The sequence below is a fragment of the Conger conger genome, chromosome 18, assembly GCF_963514075.1.
Source record: "Conger conger chromosome 18, fConCon1.1, whole genome shotgun sequence".
Taxonomy (NCBI): Eukaryota; Metazoa; Chordata; class Actinopteri; order Anguilliformes; family Congridae; genus Conger; species Conger conger.
The window spans coordinates 32,701,555-32,720,141 of record NC_083777.1 but is presented as its reverse complement, the minus strand read 5'-3'; the positions used below and the strand labels follow the sequence as shown (position 1 = coordinate 32,720,141).

At 50.9% G+C, this 18,587-nt stretch overlaps 1 protein-coding gene across 1 annotated transcript in view; it reads right to left on the bottom strand.

The window, feature by feature from the left end:
• Window positions 1–18,196, bottom strand: part of LOC133118367 (ribosome-binding protein 1-like) — a 33,458-nt gene extending 15,262 nt beyond the window's left edge. Inside the window, exons 1-15 of the mRNA XM_061228295.1 lie at window positions 18,031–18,196; window positions 13,967–14,569; window positions 11,578–11,732; window positions 8,357–8,470; window positions 7,872–8,024; window positions 7,495–7,613; window positions 6,928–7,081; window positions 5,777–5,915; window positions 5,204–5,385; window positions 4,995–5,032; window positions 4,701–4,791; window positions 4,491–4,528; window positions 4,321–4,393; window positions 2,327–2,355; window positions 981–1,071 (exon numbers count right to left, since the gene is read on the bottom strand). Of these exons, the coding sequence (XP_061084279.1) occupies window positions 981–1,071; window positions 2,327–2,355; window positions 4,321–4,393; window positions 4,491–4,528; window positions 4,701–4,791; window positions 4,995–5,032; window positions 5,204–5,385; window positions 5,777–5,915; window positions 6,928–7,081; window positions 7,495–7,613; window positions 7,872–8,024; window positions 8,357–8,470; window positions 11,578–11,732; window positions 13,967–14,567 (1,977 nt within the window). The 5' untranslated portion in view covers window positions 14,568–14,569; window positions 18,031–18,196. The remainder of the gene's footprint in view (window positions 1–980; window positions 1,072–2,326; window positions 2,356–4,320; window positions 4,394–4,490; window positions 4,529–4,700; window positions 4,792–4,994; window positions 5,033–5,203; window positions 5,386–5,776; window positions 5,916–6,927; window positions 7,082–7,494; window positions 7,614–7,871; window positions 8,025–8,356; window positions 8,471–11,577; window positions 11,733–13,966; window positions 14,570–18,030) is intronic.
• Between the last annotated feature and the right edge of the window lie 391 nt (window positions 18,197–18,587).

Genomic DNA, 18,587 nt, shown 5'->3' with positions numbered 1-18,587 from the left:
CCGAAAAATTTTGCCTACATTAACTCCCTTTGTATCACCAGCAACTATCCTCTCTTTCAAAACCTGACACACAACCAACAACGCCACTCACTCACCCAGCAGCCTCACATACACACCGACCAATCAGAACACTCAGAACAGAAACAACCCCCATGATCTTCCCTCTTAAAGCTGCACCCCCTCATTTAGCAACAACCCTAATGATCCAGAGAACCAAATCCATAATAGATTTTAATTCCAAAAACATTTCAAAGGCGGAGGAATATCAAGAATCCAGGAATTTTTCAGGGGTAATCGTTTAAAACCAACAATGATAAGCCTTGCACATCCCAAAGGTGTTCTATTGGATTCATATCCAATGACTGGGATGGCCACTGAAGAACACTGAACTCCTTGTCATGCTCATGAAATCAGTTTGAGATGACTTTTGCTTTGTGACAAGGAGCATTATCATGCTGAAAGTAGCCATTAGAAGGTACATTGTGGCTATAAAGGGATGCCCATGGTCAGCAACAATATTCAAATAGGCTGTTGCATTCAAGCAATGATTGATTGGTATTAACAGGCCCAAAGTGTGCCAAGAAAATATTCCCCACACCACCGCCACCAGCCTGGACTGTTGACACAAGGTAGGCTGGGTCAATGGATTCATGCGTTTGCCATTTGGCACCAACAGTTATGCCAAAGTCTAAATCACTTAGATGACATTTTTCCCCCCCATTCTGATGGTTGATGTGAACATTAACTGAAGCTCCTGATCCATATCTACATGATTTTATGCATTGCCCTGCTGCCACACTTTTGGCTGATTAGAAATTCATATGAATATGTACGTGTACAGGCGTTTCTAGGTGCTCAATGATTATATACACAAAAGAGTATTCATATTCAAGACTACAGAACACTTTCCTTACTATGTTCAAAGTTTGAGTTCATTAACACCGCTGTGGTCCCAACATTCAGCTTTGGAGTACACTTACCGTAATATCTGTGTTTTTAACAACCTCTATATCTTTGAGTTGCTGAAGTTCTTCTTCCAAGGAGGTCACTTGGTTCTCTTTTTCCTTCAAACTGAGAACAGATAACATTTATAGAATAAGTGTGGGAAAGTGTGTGTACAGTCCAATGGCAAACCGCCCCTCATGATTGGAGGGAATTGTATTGGAAGGATGACACGTTTCTTTATTAAACCAGCTCAGTGTGCTGGAGGCAAACACCAATCATTATCACATTGGGTCTGCACTGTAATCCAATCTTTTTGGCAAGAAATACACAATGCTATGAAGATTCCTTAATAACCTTAAGTTAGGTTTGGTGTGTTGCTTCTGCCTCCAAACATGATGTTAGCGAGACACGAGTACCTGTTTCAAATTATTTTTACCGCAAGTAAGAAAACAAAAACAAGAAAATGGTTACAGCCTGAGTCGCCGAAACTACAAGATTTTATTGATGTGATGAAGGACATCTTTGTAATGGAAAAAGTGACACTCTCTCTAAAACTACAAGGAGGCCAATTTGAGTCATATTGGGCATGTTACTTCTATTGGCCCAGATAAGTTATATTTTGTCAATTATTGATGTAAAATACAACCCTTGTTGCTTTAATCTCCCTAACCCTGTATATCACCTGAGCTTATGTAACTGTACAAACTAAAGAGTAATGATGAGGATTATCTACACTGTAGATATGATGCTCTGTCAGTCAATTGTACTAATGGAATTTAATTTAAATATTCTTTCCCAATAAAAGCGAGGATATACGGGTAATTCAGCGTGCGTCGGCAGAGCCAAAATGGCGGCTCTCTCCAGAATCGGCCTCCTCTAATCCTGAGCTGGACCCGTCCGCTGTGCCGAATGGCTACACTCCCCTTTCTCAGGAAATACAGAAGCCATGTGTCATGCCAAATTAGTGAGTTTATTCACTGGCTCATGACTGTGCGATCATGACTTTGGAGACATCCACCGGTGAAAGTTGACGATTATGTGCAGTTTATGTCCACTGTAATGTTCGGGGCCTGACATTCTGATCTTATTATTTTCAAGCCTTATTTGGCTGTTTCATGAGTTTCATTCGGTGGACCGACAGGTTTTTCCCCATCAGTGCCACGTGAACCAATCAAATGGTTTTCCTCCCCACAGGGAAACAAAATGATTGGTGCAAATCAGAGAAAGCATATTGTAGCTCCGCCCATTGTTGCAGTCATCAAGCCTCATTCTGTCACCACAACAAACCGCCATCTTGTTTATATCACTTTCACGGTATTCTATTCGCTGAGGTGAATTTATACTGTTCACACAGGTGAGTCATGAAGAAATGTGCATGTACCTGTTTTGTAGTTCCTCGAACTCAGAGGGCTAAAAACAAAGATAAAATCTGTTAAAAAAGCTGGTGACAACCGTAATCACACATCAAAGACGAGACTGTTACAGGACATTCAGCAAGGCAATCAGGTGGTTTTTTCCCCAATTCCAAGTCATCCCAATCTTGACCAAAACACACTCAGAACAATACCTTTGCATATCATGTGTCGATTGATTTGAGAAATGCAAAGACTAGAAACATGTTAAGCTCAAACTCAAATTAATCGATGATGGGAGAGAGACTTCCTCCACCCAAAACTGGGTCTAGCGATCATGAATCAATCACTGACACCAAAACCAATCTAAATTTTCCTCTCCGCAACCAGACACCATTGTCTGATTCAGACGCAGCAAATCACCAAACCCAAGTCAGGTTAGGGGAGGAGGAGGATTCTCACACAGTCAGGTTAGAGGAGGAGGAGACGTCTCACACAGTCAGGTTAGGGGAGGAGGAGGCGTCTCACACAGTCAGGTTAGGGGAGGAGGAGGATTATCACAGTCAGGTTAGGGGAGGAGGAGGATTATCACACAGTCAGGTTCGGGGAGGAGGAGGATTATCACAGTCAGGTTAGGGGAGGAGGAGGATTATCACACAGTCAGGTTAGGGGAGGAGGAGGCTTATCACACAGTCAGGTTCGGGGAGGAGGAGGGTTATCACACAGTCAGGTTAGGGGAGGAGGAGGATTATCACAGTCAGGTTAGGGGAGGAGGAGAATTATCACACAGTCAGGTTAGGGGAGGAGGATTATCACACAGTCAGGTTAGGGGAGGAGGAGGATGATCACACAGTCAGGTTAGGGGAGGAGGAGGATGATCACACAGTCAGGTTAGGGGAGGAGGAGGATTATCACACAGTCAGGTTAGGGGAGGAGGAGGCTTATCACACAGTCAGTTTAGGGGAGGAGGAGGATTATCACACAGTCAGGTTAGGGGAGGAGGAGGATGATCACACAGTCAGGTTAGGGGAGGAGGAGGCTTATCACACAGTCAGGTTAGGGGAGGAGGAGGCGTCTCACACAGTCAGGTTAGGGGAGGAGGAGGCGTCTCACACAGTCAGGTTAGGGGAGGAGGAGGCGTCTCACACAGTCAGGTTAGGGGAGGAGGAGGATTATCACACAGTCAGGTTAGGGGAGGAGGAGGATTATCACAGTCAGGTTAGGGGAGGAGGAGGATGATCACACAATCAGGTTAGGGGAGGAGGAGGATGATCACACAGTCAGGTTAGGGGAGGAGGAGGATGATCACACAGTCAGGTTAGGGGAGGAGGAGGGTTATCACACAGTCAGGTTAGGGGAGGAGGAGGATGATCACACAGTCAGGTTAGGGGAGGAGGAGGGTTATCACACAGTCAGGTTAGGGGAGGAGGAGGATTATCACACAGTCAGGTTAGGGGAGGAGGAGGATTATCACACAGTCAGGTTAGGGGAGGAGGAGGCGTCTCACACAGTCAGGTTAGGGGAGGAGGAGGATTATCACACAGTCAGGTTAGGGGAGGAGGAGGCGTCTCACACAGTCAGGTTAGGGGAGGAGGAGGATTATCACACAGTCAGGTTAGGGGAGGAGGAGGGTTATCACACAGTCAGGTTAGGGGAGGAGGAGGATTATCACACAGTCAGGTTAGGGGAGGAGGAGGATTATCACACAGTCAGGTTAGGGGAGGAGGAGGATTATCACACAGTCAGGTTAGGGGAGGAGGAGGATTATCACACAGTCAGGTTAGGGGAGGAGGATGATTATCACACAGTCAGGTTAGGGGAGGAGGATGATCACACAGTCAGGTTAGGGTTAGGCTGCGGTGCTGACTGCTGGCAGTGCCGTATAAAAGAGACGATATCAGCCAATCAGCACACGGCCCAAAGCCCACAGACACGATCAGGAGATTGGGACGGGGTCAGGTGGGAGGGGCGGGGCCGGGGGGAAGGGGAGGGGTTGGGAAAGCGAGGGGAACGGGACACTCACAGCCAATCCGCTTTCCCGCAGCTGCTTAAGCTCCGCCTCCAGGGAGGCCACTTGGCCCTCGCTCTCCTGCAACCTGAACAGAAGGACTTTCTTTACAACAAATCAACAAAACAACAAAACAACAAATTAACCACGCTCCTTCCTTCACCTGGAGCGAAAGGCAGGCGTACCTGTGCTGCAGCAGCTCCAGCTCAGCCGGACGGGCCGCCTGCAGACAGAGACGTTTACAGACATTATGACAACAGACACGTCTCTCACCACCAGCTTACAACATTCACACCAATTCTGACTTGGATAGGACAATTTAGTCAGGAGCTTTTTCAGCCAATGGCCAGGAACAAACTGGCCAGGCGACTAAGGTGATCTCATTGGAGACCCACCGCATCGTCCATCCCCATTGGCTCTCCCGCCTCTTTCAGCTGCTTAAGCTCTGCCTCCAGGGCCTTCACTTGGCTCTCCTTCTCCTCCAAACTGAGAGAACAGCACGTTATTTTTATTTGATCTTTTCTCCCCAAACCTCTGTCACACAAAAAAAGCTGAAGTGTATTCCTAAAGTAGAAACATTTAACCCACAGCATGTTATTTCTTACAGCATGTAGCGATTGTGAAGTGACTACAGCAAGTTTAAGTGGTCTGCTGTCCAATCAAGAAAATTATGATTTTTTTGACTGTACCTCTTCTGCAGCTCCACAGTCTCTGCTGATTCGGTGAGCTGTGAAAATGAGAACGGTGAAAGCAGGTCACCTTAGGGCTCCTCCGAGCCATCATTCACACAGTTATGGCCACGCCTGAAGTATTCTGGGACATGCAGTGCCTTGTCCCAGGGTGAACAGTCATATGACTAATCTGGAGGATTGTGGGAAATGTAGTGCAGAGGGCTGACCTCCATGTCGTCCTCCACCTCCCGGCCGCGGCTGGCCTCCAGCAGGGCGCTGATGGTGCTGATCTGCTGGTGGAGCTGGGCCTTCTCCGCCTCGGCCTGGCCCAGCTGGGCCTGGAGCTCCTCCACACGGGACACCTGCTCCTTCAGCTCCACCTCCGCCCCCGTCATGCGCACCTGCAGCTCTGGGGGGGAGGCCAGGGCACGGGGTCAATCAGCCAATCACGGCAGAGTTGGCCTGCACCTCAACCTATCGGTGCGCTGGGCACCGCGTGGAGCACCTGTACTTCATGAGTGGAACTATCGTGGGGGATTAGTTATGACAATTGCACTACTATTGGGGGCAGCCTATAACCTAGTGGCTAAGGTGCTTTGACAGGGACCTGGAGGGTTGGTAGTTCAATCCCCGGTGCAGCCACAATAAGATCAGTGCAGCTGTTAGGCCTTTGAGCAAGGCCCTTAATCCCACATTGCTCCAGAGGGGGATTGACCTCTGTCTAGTCTAATCAACTGTAAGTCACTTTGGACAAAAGCATCAGCTAAATAACTAATGCATTGTAATGTAATGAAGGTTACCTCCCACAGAGCTGCTCTCCTGCCGGGCGCTCTGCAGCTCCTCCCTCAGGGCGGCGCTGAGGCTCTGCGCCTCCCGCAGCTCCTCCCCCACCTCCTCCAGCCGAGCCTGCAGAGCCCGCTCCACCTCCACCCGCTCCACCTGCAGAGGAACCGCCTGGGTCAGTCACACCTGGGACAGTCTCACCCCGCCCGCCTGGGTCAGTCACACCTGGGTCAGTCTCACCCCGCCCGCCTGGGTCAGTCACACACAGCCTGGGTCAGTCACACCTGGGTCAGTCACACCCCGCTGGGTCAGTCACACCCCGCTGGGTCAGTCACACCCCGCTGGGTCAGTCACACCGCGCTGGGTCAGTCACACCCCGCTGGGTCAGTCACACCCCGCTGGGTCAGTCACACCCCGCTGGGTCAGTCACACACAGCCTGGGTCAGTCACAGAGAGACACAGAGGGACAGCCGTGTGAAATCTGACGCAACGGGGATTACAGAAAGCAGATAAAGGCATACTTCAGGCAAGGGTGGTTAATCACTGACAAGATGAGCAAACTTTAAGCCAGAGCAAAACGCTGAGTGAGCGTTTCCTAACTTCCTGGAAATGCAGAGCAATTATTGGATTAGTTGTAGGTGCAATGTCAGTAAACAAAACATTGTATCCAATCACAGGTGAGCTCGCTCTTTCTCACACATTCAGTTACACTGACTCTCACTCTTAAAAAATATGAAAAATTTTTAAGCATCTTCTTTTATTTTGAAATGATTCACCGGCTTTGAACTGGAGGGAGGCTGGCCCAGTGAAGTGCATTCTGGTTAAGCTCATCTAGCTAAAGCCAGGAAGCATAATCATCAGCTGGTACAAAAGACATCTGCATTCTGCAGACACTGATACATGACTTATTCCAGCAGTAAGCAAATTCTCCTGGATCAAGTCCCAGATTTTCCCTTTAGTTTATTAAAGCAGGTGCAGAAAGAAGTGCAACAGAATGTCCACACCCGGCTGACTGTGAGATGTGCAGATGGGACGACGGCCCCACAGTGAGGCAGTGAAACACTGCTCTGTACTGTGCACTGTGTGGGCGGGGCCTGGCGTTGTGTGGGCGGGGCCTGGCGTTGTGTGGGCGGGGCCTGGTGCTGTGTGGGCGGGGCTGTGTTCTCACCTGGATCTGGGTCAGGTGGGCGTCTGCCGCCGCCATCTTGGTATCCAGGGCGGTGCGGTGCTGCTGCTCGGCCTGCAGGGCGTCGCTCCTCTCGCCCAGCTCCAAGCCCAGCCGCGCACAGTCCTGCCTCAGCCGTGCCAGCTCCGCATTCTGCCTGGGGGGGGGGGGGGGGGCGGGGGGGGGGGGGGGTCAGCACTGCTCAGTCCAGGACAAGCACAGACTGCTCCCTTTAATCTCAGGGTATTTACATCCCTGTCGGGTGACGTGAAGTCACATCCTTTTCTATAAACAGCCACCCCATGTCAGGTGAATTGCCCAGGTGGCTTCTCTGTTATTGGCTACATGAGACTAGGGTTAGGTTTCAGGACAGGTGGGGGGAATTTGGGGTACAGGGGGATATGGGGTACAGGAGTATTGGGATATGGGGAGCTGTTTTGTGGGGGGATATGCTCACTTGCTCTAGGCCTGGTTCAGGGGTATTGGGGTACAGGGGTATTGGGGTATGGGGATATAGGGGTACAGGACTATGGGGATATTGGGATATAGGGGTACGGGGGCGTTGCTCACTTGCTCTCGGCCTGGCTGGTGGCCTGGTTCAGGGCGTCCCGCAGGATGGAGTTCTCCTGCTGCAGACGGGCCAGCTGGGCGTTCGGACCCTTCTCCAGCTGCTCCTGCAGAGCGTGGACCTGGGGGGCACAGAGCGTTATCCCCAGTCACTCACCCCGTCAGTCCTCACCTTTACAGCACTGCGTTTAGAGCAGCTACCTGCACAGCACCTTCTCCCCCTGGTGGGCAGCTCAGGCTTGTATGAGGATGAAACCCATGACTTGTATATCCACACTTCCAAGTGACACTAACTGTAGCGGAGTGAATTCTCTCAAAACCCTTAAACTACTCTAGTAAACGAGTGCATAACGCGTGCAGTCCCACAGACGACCTCTGACCTTGGCGTTGAGCTGCTGGGCCTCGCTGACATGGTCCTGGTAGCTGGCCTGCATGCGTGCCTGAAGCGCAGCCACCTCCTGGTCACGCGCGGTGAGCTGGGCGCCCAGCCGCGCCTCCACCTGCGACACCTTGGCCTTCTCCGCAGTCAGCTCCTGTACCGGGAGGGAGGGCGCAACCTCAACACCTCACCCACCACACCGTGACAACGGGCAGCCTGTCGCCTTGTGGCTAAGGTGCCTGACCGGGACCTGGAAGGTTGGTGGTTCAAGCCCCAGCGTAGCCACCATAAGATTATTGTAGCCGTGAGCAAGGCCTTAAACTCCACATTGCTGCAGGGGGATTGAGCCCTGCTTAGTTTAATCAATTGCAGGTTGATAACTGTAATAACAAAAGTGACATCTTGCTGGTTGGGTACAAGTGATTTCAGTACAGCGACACTGTCGCTAGAGTTCACCCCGCAGACACAGCGCCCCCGGTGGCTGACCTTGCTCAGCTCTCTCAGACGGTTCCTGGCGGCGGCTGTGTCCTCCTGCTCGGTGGAGAGCTGCTTGTCCTTCTCCTCCAACTGCTTCTTCAGCGCCGTCACGGGATCCCCCTTCTGCACACACACACACACACACACACACACACACACACACACACACACAGTCAGCAACACAGACACCCAGACCAACTGAGCCTCAGAACCACGGCCGACCGTCAGCAACACAACACAGGAAGGAGGAGAAGAGTTCAGTTCAATGGGCATGGAGAGGAGGGAGCGAGACAAAAGGTTTGTGAGACATGGCAAGAGGAGTCAGGGGGAGAGGGGTCAGGGGGAGAGGGGTCAGGGGGAGAGATCTAGGAACAGTGACCCAGGGAAGGAGACGTTGGGTGGAGACAGGTGTGGGGTGGAAATTGTCATCCACCGGAATCTACAGGCCTTTAAAGGGTTGCTATTTTATTTTTTATTATGCAGCTCTTCTGTAGCTGGTTAGCCTGGGGCCTGTCTGGTTCAGCTACGGTGTGATTCACGGGCAGACTGAAACGGTTTCCTGATTGGAACACACTGATTCACCAGCCGCTCAGCACACACCCCGGGGGGGGGGGGGCATCCTTAAAGGACTGAGTCATGCTGGGGTGGGGGCCATTAATATGTAATGTGTACTCTGGACAAAACCAGACCTGTTTTGGTTTTGGATTCAAATACTTTTCTGTGCTCTATTGATCTTGCCTGGTGCATTTGATTTAATTTCTTCCAATACACCAGGCACCCTTCGTCAAATGCAGAAAAGTATTTGAATCCAAAAAACGAATACCATTTCAATCCAGGTCTGGACACAAAGGGACACTTGTGTGTAAACAACGTGTGTATCTGACGGGGATCGATACTGACAACTTGGGCAAATTCCTGCACTTCATCAATACACTGCAATTCATCAATCCCTGACAGGACAATGCCAGTTTCAGTTCCTGTGTGTGGTGTCCTCAGGACCGTAAATCATACAGCAGATTGACTACTGCAACACTACTACCAAACAAAAATCCAGAATTCCACCTCTAACCCTCGCCAACTGTCCATTTTCTCCTCTCTCCTCAGCACACCTCCCCCATCTCAGTCCTCCCTCACTGCTGAAGACTTTGCAGTATTTTTTGACGAGAAGGTCACAGACATCCGCAGCACCTTCGCGACCACTACCTCTGTGCCTGCCTCCCTTTCTGTGCCTGCCCCCTGTTTCTCCCCTTTCTGTCCCACCGCCCTACTACTTGTGCCCTGGACCCCATCCCCTCAAACCTCTTTCAGGCAATCACGCCTGACATCCTCCCGTTTGTCACCTCCCTTGTTAACTCCTCTCTGTCCTCTGGCTGTTTTCCCTCATCATTCAAGAGGGCCTACATTACCCCACTCCTAAAGAAACCCACTCTAGACCCCTCCTGCATTCAAAACTACTGTCTCTCCTTCCTTTTCTATCCAAATCCATTGAACGAGCTGCCTCCAACCAACTCTCTTCCTTCCTCTCACAGAATAACCTGCTGGACCCCTACCAGTCTGGCTTCAGACCTGGCCACTCGACGGAGACCGCACTCCTCTCCATCAATGAGTCCCTTCAGGCTGCACGAGCAACCTCCCTCTCCTCTGTCCTGATCCTTCTTGACCTCTCTGCAGCGTTCGACACGGTCAACCACTCCATCCTCTTAGCCTCCCTGGCATCTACAGGGATCTGTGGCACAATCTCATCTCACTGGCCGGCCCTCCCAGGTGTCCTGGGCTGGAAGAGTGTCAACCCCTCGCCCCCTTGTAACAGGAGTCCCCCAGGGCTCAGTCCTCGGCCCCCTCCTCTTCTCCATCTACACAAGATCCCTTGGCCCTGTTATCTCTGCTCATGGCATCTCATATCATTGTTATGCCGATGACACCCAACTCTTTCTCTCCTTCCCCCCATCAGACACACAGGTCTCTATCCGTATCTCCGCCTGCCTGAGAGACATCCAGAGCTGGATGGGCAACCACCAACCACCAATGTAAGACGGAGGTAATCTTCAACCCTGCTCTAACCTCTCCCTTCTCGGATTTTTCCATCTCACTACGGGATACCACAGTGACCTCATCCCCTAGTGCAAGAAACCTTGGAGTGGTGATGGACAACGGGCTGTCCTTCTCCGAGAACATCGCTACGGTGACCCGGGCGTGCAGGTTCTTCCTGTACAACATCCGGAAAATCCGACCCTCCTCACCACCTACTCCACTCAGCTCCTTGTTCAAGCAATGGTACTGTCCCACCTGGACTATTGCAATTCTCTGCTGGCTGGCCTTCCAGCATCTGCCATCAGACCCCTACAACTCATCCAGAATGCTGCAGCCCGTCTGGTATTCAATGTTCCCAGACATTCACATGTCACCCCCCTGCTCAGCAACCTCCACTGGCTGCCTGTTATGGCTCGCATCAAATGTAAAACTTTGGTGCTTGCGTACCAGGCAGTTAAGGGATCAGCCCCTGTATATATCCAATCACTTATCAAGACTTATACACCAGTAAGACCCCTCCGTTCTGCCACTTCGTGTGGTCTGGCGCCTCCCCCTCGCCACACCTGCACTTCTCGCTCATGACTGCTGTCTGTCCTGGCCCCACGGAGGTGGAATGACCTCCCGGTGGATGTCAGAACGGCAGAGTCTCTGACCTCCTTCAAGCGCAGACTGAAGACTCATCTCTTCAGGCTACACCTTTTCCTCCCTAACTCACCACCATGATTAGCCTCATATATGCCATAGACTGTAATGGCACTTATATAGTTGTAAAGATATTGTTGTTTTTTTTGTATTAGCTATTGTATTGTTGTACTCGGGGTATTCTAGGTGTCAACTGTGGTATGCTAGTTTGGAAGTTGATGTATTCTTCAAGGGTTCCGATTGTATCTGTATGTTTACACTAGGACTCGGAACTGTACTGTCCTCTCAGGTCCTCTTCGCACTTGTACTTGTGTTTGATCTGCACTTCGTTGTACGTCGCTCTGGATAAGAGCGTCTGCTAAATGCCTTGTAATGTAATGTAATGTAACTACATTACAGGCATTTGGCAGATGCTCTTGTCCCACGTACAACAAAGTGCATACCCATAAGCAGGGACAAGTGTGCTGAAAGACACTAGAGGAAAGCACAGTGTGCTGGGACTGAGACAGAGACAGAGTTCTCATGTGATGACTGCATTAGGAGGCGTGACTGCATACCGTGTGCCAGGCGTCCTGCACAATGCCCGCTTTGTCGGTCAGGATCTCGATGAGGCGCTGGGCCTCACCCTCGCTGAACACCATGCTGCTCACCGTGGAAACCAACGTCTTGTAGGGCAGGTAGAGCGGGGCATCTGCTGCCTCTCCGGGCACCGCTACGGAGAGAGAGAGGACACGTCAGCACGGCTACGCCACGCAGGGGCTCATCCACCATGACTTTCCTATGAGACCCGCTGCTCTCCCACAATGCCCTGGGGCAGCACTGCTCTCCCACAATGCCCTGGGGCAGCACTGCTCTCCCACAATGCCCTGGGGCAGCACTGCTCTCCCACAATGCCCTGGGGCAGCGCTGCTCTCCCACAATTCCCTGGGGCAGCGCTGCTCTCCCACAATGCCCTGGGGCAGCGCTGCTCTCCCACAATGCCCTGGGGCTGAGTGGCACTGGGGCCGGGTGGCACAGTCCTGAGCACAGAGAGACAGTCATTGGACGGGGATCGCAGCGAGGAAAATGTCCCCGCCATCGCGGCACACACCTCCCATCCCAGGGGGCCGTGCTTCAGCTTGGAGGGAGCACAGGAAGGGGCAGGAAATGGGATCTCTAACTCCAGCCCTGGAGGGCCGACATGTTGAAACACACCTTTAACTATTTGAAGAGCAGGTTTTTGGGTTTTTTTGGATTTTTTTTTCAAAATTCTATGTCAGTGTTCTAGAACTCCACTACCAGTAGAGATTACTACATCAGCAGAATGTTTAGTTACACACATTTCTGATTTTGCACATTAAAGGGTTAATATTCACACTGCCTGACCCATTCTGCATGTTTCCCCACTCAAAAGGCGGATATTTTCACCATGATATCCTCCATTAGGGGACCTGTGTATGTGCCTAAAGAACACAATGTAATGTTTATGTAATGATAAAACTGTGTGGTCTGTTGAGTGCAATAGCTAATCCAGGTCTTTGTTTAGTTTTTTCATCTGCCATGCTTCTCATTTCTGATCTCTTAATAACCCAAGGAGGCTCCCACTTAAGTACCATATTTGAGGCTTGCCAGCAGAATCACCCCCCACAGCCCCACAGCCACACTGTACACCCCAACACACTGCCCCACAGCTACACTGTACACCCCAACACACTGCCCCACAGCTACACTGTACACCCCAACACACTGCCCCACAGCCACACTGTACACCCCAACACACTGCCCCAACACACTGCCCCACAGCCACACTGTACACCCCAACACACTGCCCCACAGCTACACTGTACACCCCAACACACTGCCCCACAGCTACACTGTACACCCCAACACACTGCCCCACAGCTACACTGTACACCCCCAACACACTGCCCCACAGCTACACTGTACACCCCCAACACACTGCCCCACAGCTACACTGTACACCCCCAACACACTGCCCCACTGTACACCCCCAACACACTGCCCCAACACACTGCCCCACAGCCACACTGTACACCCCAACACACTGCCCCAACACACTGCCCCACAGCTACACTGTACACCCCCAACACACTGCCCCACTGTACACCCCAACACACTGCCCCACTGTACACCCCAACACACTGCCCCACTGTACACCCCAACACACTGCCCCACAGCCACACTGTACACCCCAACACACTGCCCCACAGCCACACTGTACACCCCCAACACACTGCCCCAACACACTGCCCCACAGCCACACTGTACGCCCCCAACACACTGCCCCACTGTACACCCCAACACACTGCCCCAACACACTGGCCCACAGTCAGCAAGCAGTCCCTCAGGAGAACAGCATGCGTCGGGGGAAAGGCCACATTCCAGGGGAAAACGCTAAGAGCCGGGAGCAGGTTAAGGCGGATTTCCCTCCTGCTAAAGAAGGCGGAGCATCAGAGAGAAGATGCCAGGATGGTCGGTAATTAAAACCTTCAGGGCCTTTTAAAACTGAAGAGCTGAAGAATGTAAGAATGGGCACTTAATGTCATAAGTCTACTTTAGCTTGTTTCATTTAAGCACGACAAGACAAACCCAGAAAATCACTGCGACTGTATCACTGTACACAACACTATGTTGCAAAACACTTACTATCCACAATGGTGACAGGTAAAAACATTTTAAACTCATAAAAAGAAATGATTGTTGCAGGGAACATTTCCGGCGATCCTTCTCATAGTATACTATGAGCCAGCGTTCTTTAAAAAGGAAAACCACTGTCACAGTTTCCCGCTTCTCCGCCCCCACTTTGGAATGGCCAATAATATTCCCAGGAGTCTGGAATGCCAATTGATACTCTGAGGACATTCCAGACTGTTCTACCGGCGGGGGAGAGCAGACGAGCGTCATGATGTCAGAGTGAACGCCACAGCGGAGCCACCCGTCACTCACCTGGTTCCGCCTTCTTCTTAGAGCCGGCCTTCTTCTTGGAGGGGGTCTCAGGCTTGGGCTCCTCCCCCTTCGGTGGGGCGGGGGTTCCCACTGGCGGGACGGCCATGACGGGAACCTCCTTGGTGACAGCCTCCAGCACGGGGGCGGGTTTGGCGGGGGCGGGGGCGGGGGCGGGGGCGGGGGCAGGGGCGGGGGCCGGCTCAACTTTGGCCACCTTCTTCTCCTTCTTCTTCTTCTCCTTGGGGGGGGAGGGGGCGGGCGGGGCGGCGGTCACCGTGGCGACGGGGGGTTCGGGGAGGGGCTCGGGCTCGGAGTCGCTGACGGTTTCCACGGCGTCGGGGGCGGGCGCGGGCAGCTTGCCGTTGGGCTTGTCCTCCTTTCTCTTGCTCCTGCTCTTCTTCTCCGGCGCCTTCTCCTTCTTCTTCTTCTCCACGCGGGGGGGCGGGGCCTTACCCAGGGCCTTGCGCTGATTGGCCAGCGCCTCCTCGTAAGACGTCTCCTTCATGGAGAAGGTGGACACCAGTGCGATGCCGATGGCCGACACCACCATGAAGCCCCCGAACACCACCATGCCCAGCGTCTGCGGGTCGTACAGGTCCATGTCTGAGGGGAAAGACACACCACTGCAGTTATGAAGCTGAAGCTTCTTATCCAACGCCACTTACAGTCACTTAGGGGCCAATCCCCCCTGGAGCAATGTGGGGTTGAGGGCCTTGCTCAAGGGCCCAACAGCAGCACTGATCTTATCTATGGCTACACTGGGGCTTGAACCACCAACCTTCCACTAGGCTATAGGGTGCCTAAAATACCTCATCTAAACACAGTTAGGCTAAACACGGTTAAGAGGTTCAGAAAATCCCAATAAAAATTCAGTCTTCCAAGACTGAATGGAGACTAAAGCCCTGGATCGATACGTACTCCAGTTCAGGAGAGAAAGGTACAGTTCGGTCGGCACGCTCAAACGCTCCAACTGACTTCATGCAAACTCCCTCTGCTACCGGAGGGGTAATCTGAGCACTGAGCTCCACGGCTGGGAACGGCTGTCTTAACAAGATATGCACACAGCTAAGCACACATCTACACGCACACATCTACACGCACACACAGCTACACACACATAGCTACACACACACAGCTACACACACACAGCTACACACACACAGCTACACGCACACATAGCTACACGCACACATAGCTACACACACAGCTACACACACACAGCTACACACACACAGCTACACACACACACAGCTACACACACACAGCTACACACACACAGCTACACACACACATCTACACACACACAGCTACACACAGTGGTGGGCGTCTCAGGCCTCAGGGTCAGAATCTCGGAGTTTCTCAGTTAGCAACAGTGTGCAAACAGCTCCAGGGGCCACTGCACAGAGCAGGCCCCCAGGAGCCACAAAGCAGGCCCCCAGGCGCCACAGAGCAGGCCCCCAGGCCGCCAAGGGCCACAGAGCAGGCCTCCAGGGGCCACAGAGCAGACCTCCAGGGGCCACAGAGCAGGCCTCCAGGAGCCACAGAGCAGGCCTCCAGGGGCCACAGAGCAGGCCTCCAGGGGCCACAGAGCAGGCCTCCAGGAGCCACAGAGCAGGCCCCCAGGAGCCACAGAGCAGGCCTCCAGGAGCCACAGAGCAGGCCTCCAGGGGCCACAGAGCAGGCCTCCAGGGGCCACAGAGCAGGCCTCCAGGAGCCACAGAGCAGGCCCCCAGGCCCACAGAGAAGGCCCCCAGCCCCCTGCAGCCCCTAAAGAAACCCAGATGTGCAGGAGCAGTACAGCAGCTGGGCCTCTCCACACTACCACAGAAGAAGAGTTCCTTTCATGAAGGACTGCAGCCTCTGGAGGAACCACGTTACGCAACGTCCACACCGGCCCCGCCCCCCTCCGCAAGATCGTCTGCTCTGCTCTACACGTCAGGAGCTTTAACCCCCCTTCTGTGGGTCACACAACACACATCTCTGCTGCGCTTCCCCCTGTAAACCCATGCTAGGGCACTCTGAAACCCCGCCCGTGGGGATTCAAAAGAGAACGGCCTCTATTCTCCTCCATGGGAGAGAGGTGTCTGTGTGTGTGTGTCTGTGTGTGTTTGTTTGTTTTGTTTGTTTGGGGAAGGTGTGCAGGCAAGGGGGCCTTCACACCCTCTCTCACTCTCACACTCTCACACTCTCACACTCTCACACTCTCACACTCTCACACTTTAAAGGGGAACAGGCTCTCATACTGCAGAAATGGGAAAAGGACATGTTGTTCCTGAAGAGGCCGAGTGGTTGCATGTTATACCTTTAACTGACCATGTGACCATGTGACCATGCACAGCCAAAACACAACTGCATGGGGCCTGGATTCTGGCTAGAAGCAGGTACACAAAAATAATTTGGTATGTTATTCCAATCATATTCCCAGTTATTCCACAAGTTATCCTCTTAGCATTCCCGTTATCCTCGCGTGCTACTTCTCCACACACAAAGGCTGCAGCTCAGCACATCAGGAATCAAACCACCACAGTTATGAAAAGGTAATGATAACATGTTTCCCTAGAGAGGAGTGGGGAGCAGAGTTGATCTTACAGAGGGGGGTGGGGGACCGCCCCCTCCCCCTGCCCCTCACACCTTACGTAACAACATTTGTACAGTAAGAGTCTATTTGGCAGCACGTGAACAACCTGTCGCATCATAAGTCCGTACACAGCATTTTCACAATAAGCTGTAATCAAATGATGCATTCGACATAATTATGCATTCGACACATTTTATATAAAAGCGCCCCAGCTGCGCGTAACCCCTACGACAAAGAATGCAGTAATGATAACCATGTGCAAAAACGCACAAAATGACTTCGTAAGTAACACATGTTGAAATATTCTAATGCATTCCGGTGGTTGCCACGGTAATGGGGAATATTCCATTTGTATATGTTGACGATGAAAAAAATCAACTTCTTACTCATGCAAATGATTGTAAACGTGACAATATCAGCGTGAGGTCGAAGGGTCGACACACAGTAAACATCCAACGGCAGGCTGCATATCGATGGTAGCCAAAGTTTGAATTGAGCAATCGCATTAGAAATGAAAAAACTTCACCTTACGCAATGAAAATTTACAAAGAGAAATCCTTCACATTTCTAAAAAAAGTAGGCTCTGTTCGGCAAAGAAGCACTTAAACTGTTATGAAATGTAAAAAAAAATGTCAACAAAAAATATAAGCGTGTTTCACGTCCAAAGTGTGTACGTTTTTTCACGACGGAATTACTTTGCTCCGATGTTCAACGGGTAAAACATCGGCCCTTTAATACGGGTCCATCGCCGCTGCAAGAGCTGAACACGTAGTCACTCCCGAGTCACAGAAGCGTGCATTCTTTTTTCTTTCAGGTAAATTCCAGCAAGAAATATCAGTAATCTATGAAATTCCATAGGACATTTAGCTGCGAAATTGTGCGTAAACATAGAGAATATTAACAAGGGAACAGACACAGGTAGATTGTCTAGGTAGACTATAATTTTTAAAAGTTAAAATTACGAAAATCAAAGCGCATCACTTGACGCTCTGCAAGCAGATGACGCTTGAATTTAAGTGACTGGTTGTTAGGCAGACAATAATATTTAATAAACAAATACTGTATCAGAAACATAGAAATTAATTCAAAGAAAATCTGCAAAGACAGAAACTTTGTATTTACATTCGAGGTTTGTTAAGTAGACTCATAAATGTAACTTGATACAATTCCTTATAACATTGCAGCTTTGAAGTTAGCCAACTTGATAAGCCAGCAATTTAGCTGCGGTTTCAAACTTTTACGGTTTGATTTACGCTGATAACCCTGTCTGTAGGCAAAACTGAGAACAAAAAAAGCCGAAGACCAGCATCGAAATGTACGTTCTGGATTTTTTCAAGTTGCATTTAATTCATTTATCCAACTCGCGAGGTTGTCAGCCAACCAGCATCAAGATACAATGGAAATCAGATTCATAACTGTATATCTGCGAGACAAAAGTCACCGTTTTAGGCAAAACAGTAAGCTGAAAATAACAATTGACTCTCACCGTGTTAACTGTTTGCAGTATTTGAAGACTGCTTCAATAACTGGAATACAGAACGATCTGTGTTTTCAAACCACTACTTTTTTCCTTCTTCCTTTTCTCCGACACGAAATATCTCTCCCCAGGCTCCCGTTTCCAGTACCTCTGAGCTGCGGCGGTCTGTGGAGTCGTGGCACTTTCTGTGAGTTGGCAAAAAGCCGGCCCTTGGGCCAGATGCAACTATTCTTGCGCACTCCTAATTGGCCAGAATGTAATCAATCAATAGAATGTAACCAACCATGTCACCGGTTTTTCAGTCAGAGGCTGAGAGAGAAGTGATAGTGGTTGCACTTTCTCGGGAGTTGTAGTTTTATTATTATCCTCGTAGTCGTTGGAACGAAAGAACTGCGCTGTAATTAAAAAACTACATTAGCCATGTGCCCAGAAAAGAAAATCTCAACAGGAGATCTTTTTGAAGTATTACGTCTCCTTAGCGACATCGCATACCGAACGACGTGGGAGCAGAATGTGGGGATTTAAATAAGTTATAAAGCATGTGCCAAAAGCGTTTACATTTTTCT